The sequence below is a fragment of the Enoplosus armatus genome, chromosome 17, assembly GCF_043641665.1.
Source record: "Enoplosus armatus isolate fEnoArm2 chromosome 17, fEnoArm2.hap1, whole genome shotgun sequence".
NCBI lineage: Eukaryota > Metazoa > Chordata > Actinopteri > Centrarchiformes > Enoplosidae > Enoplosus > Enoplosus armatus.
Window position 1 is genome coordinate 2,275,296 of NC_092196.1, and position 15,764 is coordinate 2,291,059.

The 15,764-nt window shown below is 42.3% G+C and overlaps 1 protein-coding gene across 1 annotated transcript; it reads right to left on the bottom strand.

The window, feature by feature from the left end:
* Nucleotides 1–1,658: 1,658 nt before the first annotated feature.
* LOC139299898 (ADP-ribosylation factor-like protein 4D) lies at nucleotides 1,659–5,134 on the bottom strand. Its single transcript, XM_070922846.1, has 3 exons — nucleotides 4,992–5,134; nucleotides 3,499–4,238; nucleotides 1,659–2,682 (listed from the first exon to the last, which is right to left on the bottom strand). Exons 2-3 carry the CDS (start codon nucleotides 3,940–3,942, stop codon nucleotides 2,518–2,520), a joined length of 609 nt encoding a protein of 202 aa, XP_070778947.1. The 5' UTR covers nucleotides 3,943–4,238; nucleotides 4,992–5,134; the 3' UTR covers nucleotides 1,659–2,517.
* Nucleotides 5,135–15,764: the final 10,630 nt, after the last annotated feature.

A 15,764-nucleotide genomic window follows, 5' to 3' on the forward strand; every position in this document is an offset into this window, starting at 1 on the left:
CAACCGGATGCGTGTTTTAGTCACAGGAGGTTTTCTTAGATGGAATATTTTGACATTTGCTGGAGACCTTTATGGCTTAACAATAAATAGGATCACACTGTAGGTTTGAATCCTAATTTCTGCACAATCCTTTAAAAAAAAAAAAGACTACAAAAAAACAACTAAGTCGAGACTTCAACTAAAAACTACAAATCATTTCAAACTCAAATTTACATGGCAACTTATCAACTCTTGACATTACACATTTTTCATTTAAATCAACAAACTCAGAGTAGTACACAGAGTAATTATTCCACGTTGCTGTGTGGCAAAATGCCATCCCACCATTATTGATTTCTATTGTGTGTGTGTGTGTGTGTGTGCGCCTGCCTGTGTGCGTGTCAGTGTTTGTTTGAAGTCTACCCTGCCCACAGCCTTGCTTTCATTTCTCCTTCAAATATTCATGAAAGGCCAAGTCTCTCCTGTTTTGATTCTTGGTATTCTGTGCACCAACAACCACTATTACCATGAATCCACAGACTCGTGGAACGTGCGTTGATGATGACAACACAAAGAGAAAAGCAGCACTCGATGTCAAATGGACACACAGAGGGCGCGAATAGTTCAGTTTATTCCAGTAGGCCGACCTTTAGGACTTATGTAACAGTCACAAATCAGAAACTCTGGGCCGATGAAGCGACAAACAAACAGCCAGCAGGGATTTCGTGAGATTTGTTGTATTGTGGAAAAATATAGTAGCATAACAGCGTAATAGTACTCAGTTGGTCAGAAATCTACAGCTGATCTGTTATCTGAGTTCTGGCCAATTCAAGCACTGATTTAATTATATTGTAAAAAGGTTCTCATGTCAATTTGTCCCCAACATAAAAGGACTTTTTGGGGAGTTTTTCCTCATTCAAATCAAGGACAGGAGGAGTGTATTGCATGCTGAACAGACTGTAAAGCCCCTTGTGTTAAATAGTGTTTTGTGATATTGGGCTATATGAAATAACCATGCATTGCAATCCAAGGCATTTCCACAAAACCTCTTTTGATTTTGTAATTTGAGGTAATGCATTTTCCCTTATTTTGTCCTCCCCGTTATGGTGGTAAATATATGTGTGTAAGCATGAATCATTCACCATCGTGTTCCTTGCGTCCTGGCAGTGATGGTTTCCAGAGAACAGCAGCTGTGTAGAACGTAGGAGCACCGCTGATGTGTTTGGCGACGTCTCCTAACAACACTGAATGCACCCGTCAGGTATTATCGTGTTCCCCCATTTCCCCTAATGCATCGTGACTTTGAATCACATTCCTAAATGGTAAATGGTAAATGATCTCACTTATATAGCGCCTTTCAACCTTCACGGTTCCCAAAGCGCTTTACAGCTAAGTCTCATTCACCCATTCACTCACACATTCACACACCAATGGTGACCGAGCTGCCATGCAAGGTGCTGGTCTCCATCGGGAGCAACTTAGGGTTCAGTGTCTTGCTCAAGGACACTTCGACATGACGGGGGCAGCCGGGGATCGAACCCCCAACCCGCTCTAACCAGCTTTACCTCCCGTGCGACAGTGCTAACCACTGCGCCACCATTCCTACAACTCAGTTGTCTTAAGTCAGTGTGTCATGAATGAGACACTTACAATAAAGAGACACGTTTGCAGAGAAGAAGTCCAAAGTTGCTCAATAATTTATTTATATGTTGACATTTTACAAAACAAAATGTACACGATATAAAAACAATTTCTTGTCTGAACTTGCCAACCAACCAACGAACCATTCAGTCAACCCTGAAATACACCAAACTGTGACAAGCAAATGACTTTGGTGAAGAGTGAACAATCTAAACCTACATGGCTGGAGTCGGCAGCCTCAGTGTGTCGGCCTGTAAATGTCCCGTTGGTGCCACGTCTTAACTGTAGTCCCAATGGCTTACCGAACTGAACACTGAGCAGTTTCTAAACTACAATAATCATAATAGTCTTCTTTTGATCAACAAAAGTGTTGTCTTAATATTCCCAAGCAGGTATTTGGGTGAACATCATGCAACATAAAGATTTTAGAGCAAAGTGTGTCATTGAAGCTGGTGAAAGGAACAGGAATTACGCACGGGCCAGGCCTGCAGGTTTCTGTTGGCACAGCAGTTTCTACAAGTAGCCGTACAAAATATCCTTTAATGTTGGAGTGAGTGCATCGGTGAGAGTGTTTATCTTATATTGCACAGGTTTTCCCTCTGGAGTTTAAGTCTCTGTGGTGCTCCTTTAAGGATGGGAGATGAGGAGAGGGAAGCTCAAGAGCAAAAAGATCCCAAATGTCTAGAAGGTGAAGGAAGGTGGTAACACTGGGTACAGACTTCAGAGAGCCAGTGTTTGAACTTGGCTGAAATATCCAAACTTGTCTGAGAGGACTGACGGGCTTCCCCTAGGTTTCGCTTCCAAAAGTGTCACAGACATGGCTGCTGAGAAGGTCCTCAGACAAGCAGTGGTCCAAAAAAGTGACCTATATCCTCAGCACCACTGCCACCCTCCACCTCATCTTTTCTTCTTGCTGTGTCGGAGCATCTTCTTCCTCTTCAGGATCATCTCATAGAGCTTCTCCAGGCCGGGCTGCAGGCCCTGACCATCCAGCGCAGAGCAGCCCTGTGTGTGGTGCAGTGTGGATGAGCTCAGCTCATGGAGGGCCAGCACCTTCTCCACCTAAAACACAGGAGGCACAAGGCAGGGCGTCAGTCACAACCTGACCCCCTCTTTAAGCCACAAATCATTGCACAATGAATCTGTCAATGACACCGACTGTTAACTGCTGACTAGAATTGATTTCAATAACATAATGACACAGGTACACTCTCAGGTGAGACGTACACAACAGGTTTTCGTATTCTTCCCAATAAAGGATCTGGTGGTGATATTTTGATACAAAGCTGACATCTTTACACACACACCATGTCGCAACAGGAGCTGGAGTCAGATTAGTCTATTAATGGATTGGCCAAATGAATTAATTGATTTGCTGATTTATTGTGTCATGTGGTATTAAACTGATTATATTTAGGTTTGGGACTATTGGACAAAACGAGCCACCTCAATGAAAATAATCGCTCGCTGCTGCTCCAGAGTCCATTTTCTCTGTAAGACACAACAATGTGCCAACTCAAGAGTCTTGTAAGATGTTGACAATTCTTTTGTTTTTAAAACGGGAGAACAAGCAGCAATACTCCTGGGTTCAACTATATGATGGTTTTCAGCTGGTGGGTGGGTGGGGGGGGGGGGTATTCTCCAAAGTGGACATGGTCTGATGATGAGCTATATGTCAGGCTGGTCAAGAAAGTATAGTTACAGCTACAGATCATGTATCTCTGGACAGCAATTCATTTCAGTGTGAGCAAACAATGTGCCAGAAAACCAGCTGGGTATCGATTGAAATGTTTTGGCTCTAGTGTCAGTACGATACTTGAGCCCCTCCCATTTCAGCCCTCTAAAACAATACCAAGCCATTCATGTAACAATAATTACCTCTGTGGCTGACATGGCTCCATCCAGGTCCTGTTTGTTTGCCAGAACCAGCACGGGCACCCCCTGGTTCTCTGCGGACCGGGTGATCCGGTGGAGCTCCACCTTGGCCTCCTCCATGCGCTCCGCCTCAGCTGCGTCCACCACGAACACCAGCCCGTCCGTCCTCCGGGTGTACGACTTCCAGAGGGGCCTCAGTTTCTCTTGACCACCGACGTCCCACACCTGGAATGTGGAGGTGTTGGTTTTTGAGATCCCCATGGGTACTTTAATCCGCTCCATGTTGAAGCCTTTGGTGGGGATTGTCTCAACAAACTCCCGCAGCTTGAGTCTGTAGAGGAGGGAGGTTTTCCCTGCAGAGTCCAAACCAATCACCACTACATGTAAAGACTGGAAGCTAGGGAGGAACGGGGTGTTGGGGGCAATTTCTGTTAATTGGTTCCCCATGTTTAGGTCCTGTGAAGTGGAATAATCCCTCTGAAGGTTTACAGGACTAAATGATTTCCTTTGGCAGGTCTTCCTTTAAACTCTCACTGTCTTGCTGTTTTCCTGGGTCCTTGTCTCGCTTGCTTTCTGTGTCCTTGGCAGCGAAAAAGTGTGCGTCTGCAGATGCTTTGAAGATGGCGGGAGGGACAGGGAGGAGTCGGTTTGGCTGGAGAACAGTTCACACTCCTGGCCTCACTTCAAAAGGTTGGTGCAGGAGGATACTGGGGGACAGACCACTGGCTACAGTCACTGAGGACCTGAGACAAAAGAGGGGGGGGGGGGAACATGAGTCAGCTATTTCAACAAGAGCACTGGGCTGTCAGGGATTAGGCTGGCTGTCTCTCCCAGAGTGATACATTTTTTAACTTGAAATATGATAATATATACATGACAAATATGACTGGAGATTGAATACAGGCTGCAGGATTAAACTGTTTTAATAATACATGTACTTGATTAAATATGGCTAACTTAACTGTGGTAATTTTGTGTAAAGAGAACAGGTTAAACATTTAAAAAGCTTTTGTCCTGACATACTGCACAGTTAATGGTTTGCATTTGCAAAGCAGAAGGCACTGTCAGCAGCTGTGGTGCTTTCTAGCTGTGTCCACCACAGAACTGGAAGAACGGGGATCAAATGGAGCCGCCAGCAGCGGAGGAATCCTGCGCAGCCTGTTCTGGCTTTTGGTCGTGTAGGCTATAACTAATGCTAATGCTAGCTAGTTACCCAAACAGGCACTACAGGTCTTTTAATGAGGCTAAACCACAGCCTCCAAACAACTACAGATGAGGGAAAGAAGAACGGACGCAGTGAAAATGTTTGATACATTTTAGTACAAAAACAAGCAAGTTCCAAGTTAGTTGCGAAGTTAAAATTCAGCATGAAAGTCTATTATCCTTCAAATGAAAGGCGATTTAAGTCTTCACACGACTCGAGTCGGAGCTATACGCGCTCCGAAAAACTCAACACGCATTTGGATTTTTGGTGTAAAACCCTCAGTACGTCTCACCTGTCAGCGCCCCCAAGCTCCGTGCACTGGCCAACATTGTTGCACTGCGACGAATAATATCCAAAATTGAACGCCGAAAGTGGTCCCAGATAGAGTCGTCTTCAAAGCCTTTCAGCGTATGTTACGAGGTTGGACTGCCGCGTCGCTCGTCAGACGGAGACTGGTAAGCACGAGCGAAGCGGCGCCGGGGGAAGAGCCCCCCGCTGCTGACGTAGCGCAGGAGGAGGGACTCAGAGGCTGCTGGGAAATTAAACTGGAATATTCTCTGTGGGTTTCCTTACAAGGTTGAATGCTTCCACACTTGTGTAATCATTTAAAATAGGCTTTTTTTCTTTTGCTGTTGAATTTGGTTGGCTATTGCTATGTTTGTAATGCTACCCTTTGCATGAGTAAATCTAGCATGCCATGATGGGGGAATATACTCGATTACAAGAAAAAGTATCAAATTCAAAAGGACCCATACTCAGTGTTTTATAATTATGTAGGAGATATAATGTTTTTGGATTATCATTATTATTGCTAAGGACGCATTGACATGTACGTGTTTGGTAGTTGTATATGTAACAATTGCATCATGTTTTTTTTTAAAGATGATCACAGGTTTTCGGGTGTAAACTATAGCTGAAAAGTAGAAAAGTAGGAAATACAATTCTTACCTCTGAATTGTGGTAGAAGAGCAAAGAAGGAAATCTAATGATGCTGGAGAGGGCCTTGCTTTTTTTTTTTTTTTAAAAAGGTGAAACATAATGTTCAGCCCCCCACCCGACACCAAAACTGTGAAACCAAAACTACCAAGCTCAGTTCCAGAGGTAAGAAACCTGAAAATCACGCCTTTGATGTCATTTGAACACAATTTCCCATAAGCCCCTAGACCTTTAACAGAGGTGAGTCCAGACATGTCTAATAACAGCGAGACAGAAAGGACATTTTCATGGGAACTTGCAGAGTTTTTCGGTACTCACAACGTCATTGTTGTTTCACTTGTTAAAAATCACAACGGGGGTTCAACCTCTAATAGCCACTGCTGATTTGTGTGAGACTATGGAAAGTAAACTCCAGGAACACGGTGAGAGAAATGCTGCTAGCTCCATGACTTTGGCTTTGCATGACCTTTCATGCGGTCCCTAAGTAGAAACTGCATCAACAGGGTGCAGCTACAGAACAAGCGGGATGAACGATTATGATGAGAGGAAGTGATGCTGCTTCTTCACCTCGGAGCAACATGTGTGAGCTGTGATGGCCAGCTGTAAAAAGGCTGCATCTTTGGCCACGGCAGGTCAGCAGGTCGGGCTGGTTGTCCCCGGGTCAGTTTAAGCTGTGCATGATGTAATGGCTCGGCCATATTGATTTGCATGACAGTGATCCACGCAGTTCTTTCTTTGATACCCAAGACTCATTATGATAACGATGTGGGTGTGTGTGAAACAAGCGATGACCTATTGACAGACTGACTGACTGGAGCCAGGCTGACCGACTGCTTAGTGACATCAGGCATAAATAGCAACTGTGGAGGTCCTGATTTGACTAGGATGATGCTGTTGATCAGATGGTTTGTAGATTTGATTTCAAACGGATTATATCAGCATCATGAAAGCTTCCGGTACAAATGTGTGTGTGTGTGTGTGTGTGTGACAGGCTGCAAATCTGAAGGATGTTATCAGCTGTGTCAGGTGTGATCAGCAGGAGAAAAGATGTGAGCACACACACGTACAAACACATTCAGTACACACACATACACACACATACACACACACAGGAGCTAGAATGAAAACTCATGGGGGTTTTGCAAATTGGAAAACTGTCTGTCACTTCAGCCAGCATCCCAAGGGTTAGGGTTAGCCTAATTCTCTGTCCCTTTCTGTCACCCGTCACGTTTGTCCCACAGGAGTTTAGTTTTGTGTCTCAATACAGTTTAGAGCACCAAAACTGAAATAACGAAAACATGTTAAGTATCGAAAGTTGGCACTTCTTATTCTTTGTTCAGATATTGCCTTGTTTGTATCATACTTTAGCTAATTTTAGACTGTATTCTCTTTATGCTAAGGTCCTTTACAGCTGCATTATGTTACAGCAAAATGAACACTTTACACACTTAGGAATAACATTTTGGTCGCATGTGTTCTTCTCTCACTATTAAATTTAAGTTTTGAAAGTAGATCATCCTGAAAAGACCTCCACCCCAAAAAACAACAACCTCTACGTGGTTGAGCAGTCACTTAACAACTACACCAAATGTTCCTGCCTAAAGAGGGGGGGGGGGGGGGGGTCATCTTCCTTCTCCTTCCTGTTCCTTATCCAGAAGTGGTGAGTTTGCAAAAACTGATCCCAGAGCAGTACAGCCACACAGGCCGTCATTCCTCACTGCCCAGGGTAGGAGCGCACTCTGTTGTCCGCAGGAGGAATGGCAGCCCTGACAGATGAAACCCTGACCAACCTGACTGTGAAGTGAAAACAGCTTAGACCTGGGACCAGCTTTGGATGACATTAATATCCCTTGCTCTAGAAAGTTGCGTGTCAGTATTGCTTTAAGAAAGACAAATGTGACCCGGCCCTTTATTACTTCTTTATATATTCTGGTGAAGGTTTAGCAAAATATCTGGAGGAACGAGTAAGACCATGAACACAGAATCACACACATCTACCGTCGTGTTCCTCTCTTACAAAAGCTGCCCCGGGAGAGCATTATGTTGCCTGGAAACTCCAGCGGACAAGGTCAGAGATAGGAGAGAGCTAAAGAGAGACTGACTCCTCAGCCTTCACCAGTCCTCCTCTCTCTCTCTCTCTCCAGGGCACAAGTCAGGTGAGTCAACACCCTTGTTTGCTTGCTCATTCATTCATCACCGTGCTGGAACCTGAGCAGACCCTTCTGTTTGTCCATATTTTTTTTTACAGCAAAGGATTGCATTTTTTTTCTCTCCCCTATGGTAATGTATCTCACCTAAATACATTATGCAATACATATTAAGGACATACTTACAGCTGTGGGATTTGGGAGAAGTGGGAAGTAAATCATATTTTCATGAAATGGCTTACAAAAAGACTCAACCCAAATATTCTGGTGTACAGTTGATCAAATACCGTCTTTTTTAGCAGTAGTTTTGTTGTTGTTAGGTTTGCCAAGAAGGCACGATGGGTTATTAATTACTTTACTTTTTCTACACAAGGTTACAATCACATGCTTTATGAGTAATATATGAGTTTTGATAAAGACACAAATGTCTGAAATCTCATCTCACATTTTTGGACTTCGTGTAGCATCATTTGAAAATGTACGTGCTGCATTCTGTGTCTGTTTTTATATTAAATGTAAACCCATGCAGGCTGGGCATATTGACATAATCTTATTAACAAAAGGAATGCTCAAACAAGTGATTAGCTGTGATATAGGATGTTCAGTGTGTGTGTGTGCCAGGTGGCCGATGCACCCAGAGCAGGTAACAGGAAAGAGATCAGTAATCAGGGGTAGTGGCTGGGAGTTTAAAAGTGTATCAGGTAACTATTGTCACGATTCATCATTGATTAAGCTCCCCGCTAACTTTTGAGATCTAAATATTTAACAGTAACTTAACGCCAGGTCGCGAGTGTTTCACTGCCCTCTGGATCAAAGTTTCAAGTCTGCCCCCCCGGGGTGTGGTCAAAAGTGTGTTCTGGGTGCGCTCTATAAATGGTAAATGATCTCACTTATATAGCGCTTTTCAACCTTCATGGTTCCCAAAGCCATGGCATGACGGGGGCAGCCAAGGATCGAACCCCCAACCCGCTCTAACCCGCTCTAACCCGCTTTACCTCCCGTGCGACAGTGCTAAACACTGCCCCACCATGCCCGGGTTGAGCTGGGTGGGCACGGTTTCCGCTACATTTCAATTCAGCAGAGAAACGGGCACGTGCCTCGCATGTCGACTTGAAACACCAGCTCGTGTGACAAAATAGCACGTGTGCTAACAGCTTGTAAACAATGCAAATCCCTGCCAACACCTCAAAGGTGTAGGGGGGGGGTTGAAGCAATAGTTTGACTTTTTGGAAAATACATTTATTCGCTTTCTTGTCTAAAGTTAAACGAGAAGGATTGATATAACAGTTGCATCTGTCCATTCAATGTAAGGCTACAGCCAGCAGCCAGTTAACTTAGCTTAGCATAGCTCTTCCCAAAGGTACACATTGGTATTTGTACGGATTCAAAAAATGTCTGCCGGATGTGTAAATAGCTGTTTGCTAACACGCTAGCCATATAAACTGTATAAGCTATAGTATGTCAGTGTCGTGTTCACGCCTTGTTTCCACTGCCCCCGCGTGGCCAACAATCCATTACTGAAGGTACTCCATTAACATTTTACTCAGTTTATATTCTAGATTATTCTTTATGTGACCCACTATGTGAGCAAAGCACAGAGTTGTTTTTGTTACCACACCGCACAGTTTACAAAGTCCAATCCTTCCATGATGTGATGTCGAGCTGTTAATGTCTCCTCCGTCTGCTGTTCAGCAGGATGTCGGCCATGCACTGGGAGGCCAGGCGACGTCAGAGCGCTCTGGACCGCAGGATGGCCAGAGACAAACAGCAGGTAAATAACATGTTGTACCAAGCGATTAATAAGAAGTGCCGCCAGGTGGTGACAGTGGTGGAATGTAACTAAGTACATTTAGTCAGGCACTATACTTAGGTGTAATTCTGAGGTAATTGTACTTTACTTGAGTGCTTGCATTTTATGCCACTGTATACTTCTTACTGCCACAGATCAGATGGAAATATTGTATTTTTTCTGAAGCACAGCACATTTAATAATACAGCTATAGTTGTTTGGCAGATTCCTATTTTAACAAAATATATAATGAGTTTGTTAAATATGGTTATTGAATTGAATGCCTGTTTAACATTAAAATGTTACTTACACATGTGTAATGTATTAGTTATTATTAAGTGTTGTTGTCATTGTCCAACACTGTCCATGAAAAGTCAAAGTTGTTACATGTTTGTGTCTCTGCTGCTGCAAAATCACCCAAAATGCCCCACAGAGTCCACCCAGCTTCATCTAATCATGGTGTGACCGTCTTAAACTACTTCGGCCATTCTAGCTGGCGGGCCAATGTTGTGACCGGAGTGTCTTCACGCGCCCTTTTCTTTTTGGTCAGGTGCTATTTGCACCCAGGGTGGAACCTAACCAAACTGCGACTGTTTCACAATGTTAACCACGTGTTAGAAAGACTTTAGTGAGGTTTAGGAAAAGATGAGAGTACTGTATTCAGTCCATTCATCCATTGAGCTAGCCCTGTGTCTACCACGTCTTTATGCTACGTCACCTGACTTCCTAAAGCCTAAAGCCCCCCCCCCCCCCCCCCCCCGCATGGCAGACCATTTAGTCCTCACCATCACTGTGTTGTAATCAGGAATGGAAGAAGTACTCAAATCTTTTACTTAAGTAAAAGTAGCAATACCACAAAGTAGCAATATTTTGACATTTGACATTTCTTCCAAAACTAGAGTCACATAGACTGTTCAGCCGATGAAGATCCAGCAGTCTGTCTGGTCTGGTCTACTATATTATTGAACAAAAGCAGGGCTGATTGGAAACTGAGCAGGGACATGTGACACCCCAGCACGGGGTCAAACTTGTTCGCTGTGTGAATCGGACCGCTTGTATCCTGTTGCTGATTTCCAGGATGTGTACAGACACAAAAATATGTTTGTTTGTTTTTTCAGTTGAATGTAATGGATACTTTTTTTTTTTAAATAAGTAAAGACTTATTTCAAGATTGGGCAACATGTCACTTACAGGCCCTTGAAAGAAAGACTAAAAGTAGGACTCCCAAGTTTTAATGAAATAAAAATGCATCCAAAATGACTGATTTCACCAAGTTATAGTCTTAACGTTATCCTCTGCTAAAATCTACTTTGTTCCATAAGAACATTTGAATGACAAAGTCGACAAGGAAAACTGTTTACAGACCACTGCAACGGGATGCTGGTGTTACTGGGTCACTGAGATGCAGAGAGCTACAGCTTAGGTATCCTGAGTAGGGTGTTTCTCGGATGGGGATCTTTAGGATGGAGGGAATATAAATGAGATGATAAGAGAAATTACAGGAAAAATGATGGTGTCATTTTGCGCAAGATGAAACTTTTGAGTTGGCTTTTAGGAACACACCCTGTTTTGTGGTGGCTGGCCTGTTGACTTCTGAGGTGATAAGAACATAACAACATAGTTATCCAACAATTATCCACTCCGGAACTGGTGACGGAAATGACACTGTGCCTTAGTAATGGATACTCATCGGTCTTCACTTATTGTATTCATTGCACCCGATTCTGCAGTAGCCCTAGGTTTGTCAGATAATCCCACCTTTGTTTTAAAGATGGCTACTTGGCTTCTTACAGCTTGGAGAGTTAGATGTCACTTTCATGCCCGTACTGTAAATATGAAGCTACCAGCAGCTGGTTAGCTTAGCTTAGCACAAAGGAAACAGTTAGCCTGGCTAAAGCTCACTAATTAACACGTCGTGTCTTGTTCAATCTGTGCAAAAACCAAAGTGTAAAAATGAAACAACGTTGTTTCCAGTCTTATTGCTAAGCTGAGCTAACTGGCTGATGACCACAGCACATTTGCCATGCAGATCGTAGTTTACCGTGCATAAACTTTCTGAACTGATACACATGTATTCCGACAAAGGCTAGCTCTTCTTTTGTCCATTATTATTGTGGCTTTAAAAATTCAAATTTCAACTTTTACTCAAAGATTAGAGTAATTAGAGGACGAAAAGATACTTTTAAAACAGTCATTTCGATAAAGAATATATTTGGTAAAAAGGTAATTTTCGTGACTTGTGGACTTGGTGGGCAGTTGGAGACTTGTCTTACTTTGAGAAGTAGCCATGGTATGTGTGATAATGCATTCATCTAATAAATAAAAGTAACACATTCCCTTGAGTCCATTATCTAACTCTTTTTTTTCCTATATTATGCATTGTTGTATGCTAACATTTTAGCATGGAGCACTGGACACAATGATTGCAGTGATGTTTTACGATTGGGCCTTATGAAGTAGAGATTATCTATAGTCTATACATTTTGCCTTCCACAAAACTTGGTATATTCTTTTAACTATGCTCTTTTTCACTGTTTTTGGAGTGTTTATTTCCATTTGCCTCTCTCTTCACAGCTGTCGCAGGGTTCTGAGACCAGCTGCAAAGCAGCCGAATCAAACACAACACAAGAGCAAACAGGTATCATTACTCTTGACATGGATATATTCAGAACAAGGTTGGACAACATGCCACACATCAAAAATCACAAGTTGTACATATGTTTTTTTGAGCTACCTTTGAAGATGTGGTGAGAAGCTGGTAATCATATACCCTTTTTCCACTGCAGGAACTTTACAAAACATAATGTTATGTGTATCTATTATCGCAAGTTTGCTTTTGTTTCTACTGTTCTCCACCCACTTTGGGACGACTTCCTGGAACTAAATTTCAGCACTGTTCAAGCGAAACTTGATGCAGTGCTGATAATTGTGATTAGTCATACAGATGACCACGGCACACACTACAGGAACCACTATTTTACGACTTGAGCCAGCAGCAGGTTAGCTTAGCTTAATGTTGGTATGCAGACTTTGTTACCTTTGAACAGGGACAGGCTAGCTGTCTCCAGTCTTGCCAAGCTAAATTTACTGTCTGCTGGCTCCAGCTACATATTTACAATCGTGGGTGTGGTACCGATCTTCTTGTCTAACTCTCGGCAAGTATTTCCCGAAATGTCAAACTGTTCCTTTAAAAAAGGACAACAATGAAGAAAGCTTGTTGGACAAACCAAGATGTCCAGACCCTCATTAGTATTTGCGGTGATGAGGTCATTTATGGAGCCAGGACAGTGACATTAGATTTTGGCATTGAAAATAAAATTTGGCATTGAAACACTTGTATTGGAAAACGTTGTATTGGCACTGAAATAAGCGCCACAGAAAAATAAACAAAGGCATTAAAAATTATTTTATTTTATTTTGACATTTTTTGCATTCTGATATGACAGTCTTCTTCTCTGACATCACTGCACACCTAAGGCTATGGCTTTCACAAGTTCGCCTGGAACTCCTAAACCCCAAGTCTGTTTCACCTTGCCAATGTATTTTCTACTATTTGAACTGTCTGGAACCTGCTGCAATATCGCGGTGACTATCTATGAGTATGCAGATTATATGTAAATCACACTCTCCACGCTAAAACAGTGACAGAGTTGAAACTGAAAACCACTGTCACTGAAAAAAAAACTGACATGAAGAAAAATCCAAAGATTGTCATTGAAAACCACATCAGAATGTAAAAAAGAAAATGTCAAAATTATTTTAGTTTTATTTTTCAGGGGAACTTATTTCAGTGCCAATACAAGTGTTTCAATGTTGCCTTTTCAATGCCGAAATTTTATTTTCAATGCCAAAATCAGAAGTAGACCAAAACGTGGGCCAGAACATTTATCAGTGTGGCATGAATGTGGATACAACACACAGCAAAACAATGCAGGCAAAAACATGATGAAGGAGAAACAAATTTAAGACAAATAAAGGATCACAGTGGAACAAAATCGAAAAAATTATGTTTGACGTGGATGCTGTCGATCCTAGCTGTGCCCTTGATTCAGTGTGCAGTACATCAAAGAGAATCTATGACAATAACAGTTGGTGCAATTTGGTGCAAACACAAGGAGGAGGCTTGTGTCGAAACCTCACTCAACTTACCAGTTCAGGTCATGAGAAGCCCCATGCCATGGGTTGTTAAGATTATGTTTATGGGTTGGCACAGGAGGTCCGCAGTTTGCTACATCTTGTCTTAACCATCAAACTACTGGCTCACTGATATGTAGGAAAATGCGTTAAAACATCTGAGAAGGTTACAGCATGGTTTGTAAAACAGTCAAGATTTGTAGTTAAGGAGCTGTTGCCATCTGTAATACATTAACGGTTAAGTTAATTTTGCAGTGGGAATGATACTGTAATAACAATAATCTAATAATATCTGCTCTCAACACACTGAATCACACCAGAGATGGAGCCAGAAACAGCTGTTTACATTTAATTGCCTATTGAATCATGTTCAAACATGACTACTGCACAGCTATCCATACTCTAATCCTGCTGCTTCCACACACACACAATCACACACACATATATACGCACAGACACACATACAAACACACACACACACGCACAGGACAATGGTGTCATTGTTGGTTCTGTTACTTTTTCATGAACATCTTTGTGATCTTTGAAGGTATTTAACATTTGAGTGGTTTCATCAGTGAAGTCAGTCACAGTACACACACAGTGATAACACAACATTTGAATACAACTACTGAATGTAAACACAGGGAGGCCCATGTATACACACACACACAGAGCAAACAGTGATATATTCTTTGTCAAGTCTGAAAAAAATGACTGAATGAAAAAAGTGACATCACATGAAGAATCTTGGAAAGAGGTCTTCACAGGCCAAATGCACCAAATGATATTCAGTCCAATAATTAATGTCATAGGCACACCTCCAGCAATGCTCAAACGTAAAAGAGAAGTTAAAATACAGGAAAATAATATAATATATATAGAATAAAATGTAATACAATAAAATAAAATTTATCACCTCCAGATTTAGTCTGGCTGATCCAATGTGTTCTGCATGCATTTGTTTTTTTCCTGATCCAGATACTAATACCAGGTGGATATGAGGTCGTAGAGCTAAGGGCCACAGCAGCGCTAGTGATAATTCACTTTGAGTTCATCACGATGAGCCACACCTTGTGCACACTTCACATTACACGTGGTGATTCATCCATTGTTGATAGAAAACTATTGCTTGCTTGGTGCAGCTTGAACCTAAGGAAGATTTGCCAAACATGCATCATGTTTTTTCTTGCGCTTCCAGCTGGAGGCCAGTGTCCCCACTGTAAAGGCGACCTGAAGACACCTGTCCATCACAGTGCTAGGATCCCCAACAGATACTCAGTAAGTATCAGCACCTTCCAGATGATTCTCACATCATCACGGTCGCCTCCTCCTTTACCTTCCTCTCCATGGAATCATAGCTTCCACTGGAATGGGCAGGATCGCCTATTTTAGGAGATAACAACTTGATTGTGAACGCAGAGCAAATCTTTTGAGTATTTTCAGAGGAATCATGCCTGTTTATCTTACAGTCTTCGCAGTACACCCAGCAGTGGTAAGGAAGACGAGGAACAGCGCTGTACTCTGATAACCTCACCGGATTACTGGACCGTGTTGGGAAGCTCTGAACAGCAGCTCTGCATTTGATTGTGTCCAAACTGCATCCATGTGAGGTTGTTGTTGCTCTATTACAAGTTAAAAGGATGAATGAGACTCATAACACGTCTCCTCCCCAAGCACAGTTGCGCTCATGGTCATATGAAAAACCATTTGTCAATTTAAGCAGTGTGGCTTTAGTTACAATCGCAATTTTTTTTTTTAAAAAGAGACAGCGATCAGTGCATGTTATTCATGGACTCATGACCATGCAAGTACATTGCAATAAAGGAGACAACTACATGATGAAAAATTTTCTTCTGAAAGTCCTTTCTGTTCTACTGTAAAGCACAATGTAAACATGTGCAAAATGAGTGTGTAAATACAGAGGTTTGGTGGTGGCTGAGTTTGAGTGTTTGCTGTGAAAAGAAGTGTTTGTAGTTGTAATACTCTTTTTTGGCCACAAGAGGCTGAAGTGCACCACTACCCCAAAATAAGAGGCAAAAGCATTCATATTTTCTTCCGA

Bases quoted from the DNA above. Each gene is read 5' to 3' on its own strand.
- LOC139299898 (XM_070922846.1), bottom strand. From the start codon at position 3,942: ATGGGGAACCAATTAACAGAAATTGCCCCCAACACCCCGTTCCTCCCT. The intron at 2,683-3,498 runs GTAATTATTGTT...CCTGTGTTTTAG, and splicing joins GAGCCATGTCAGCCACAGAG to GTGGAGAAGGTGCTGGCCCT.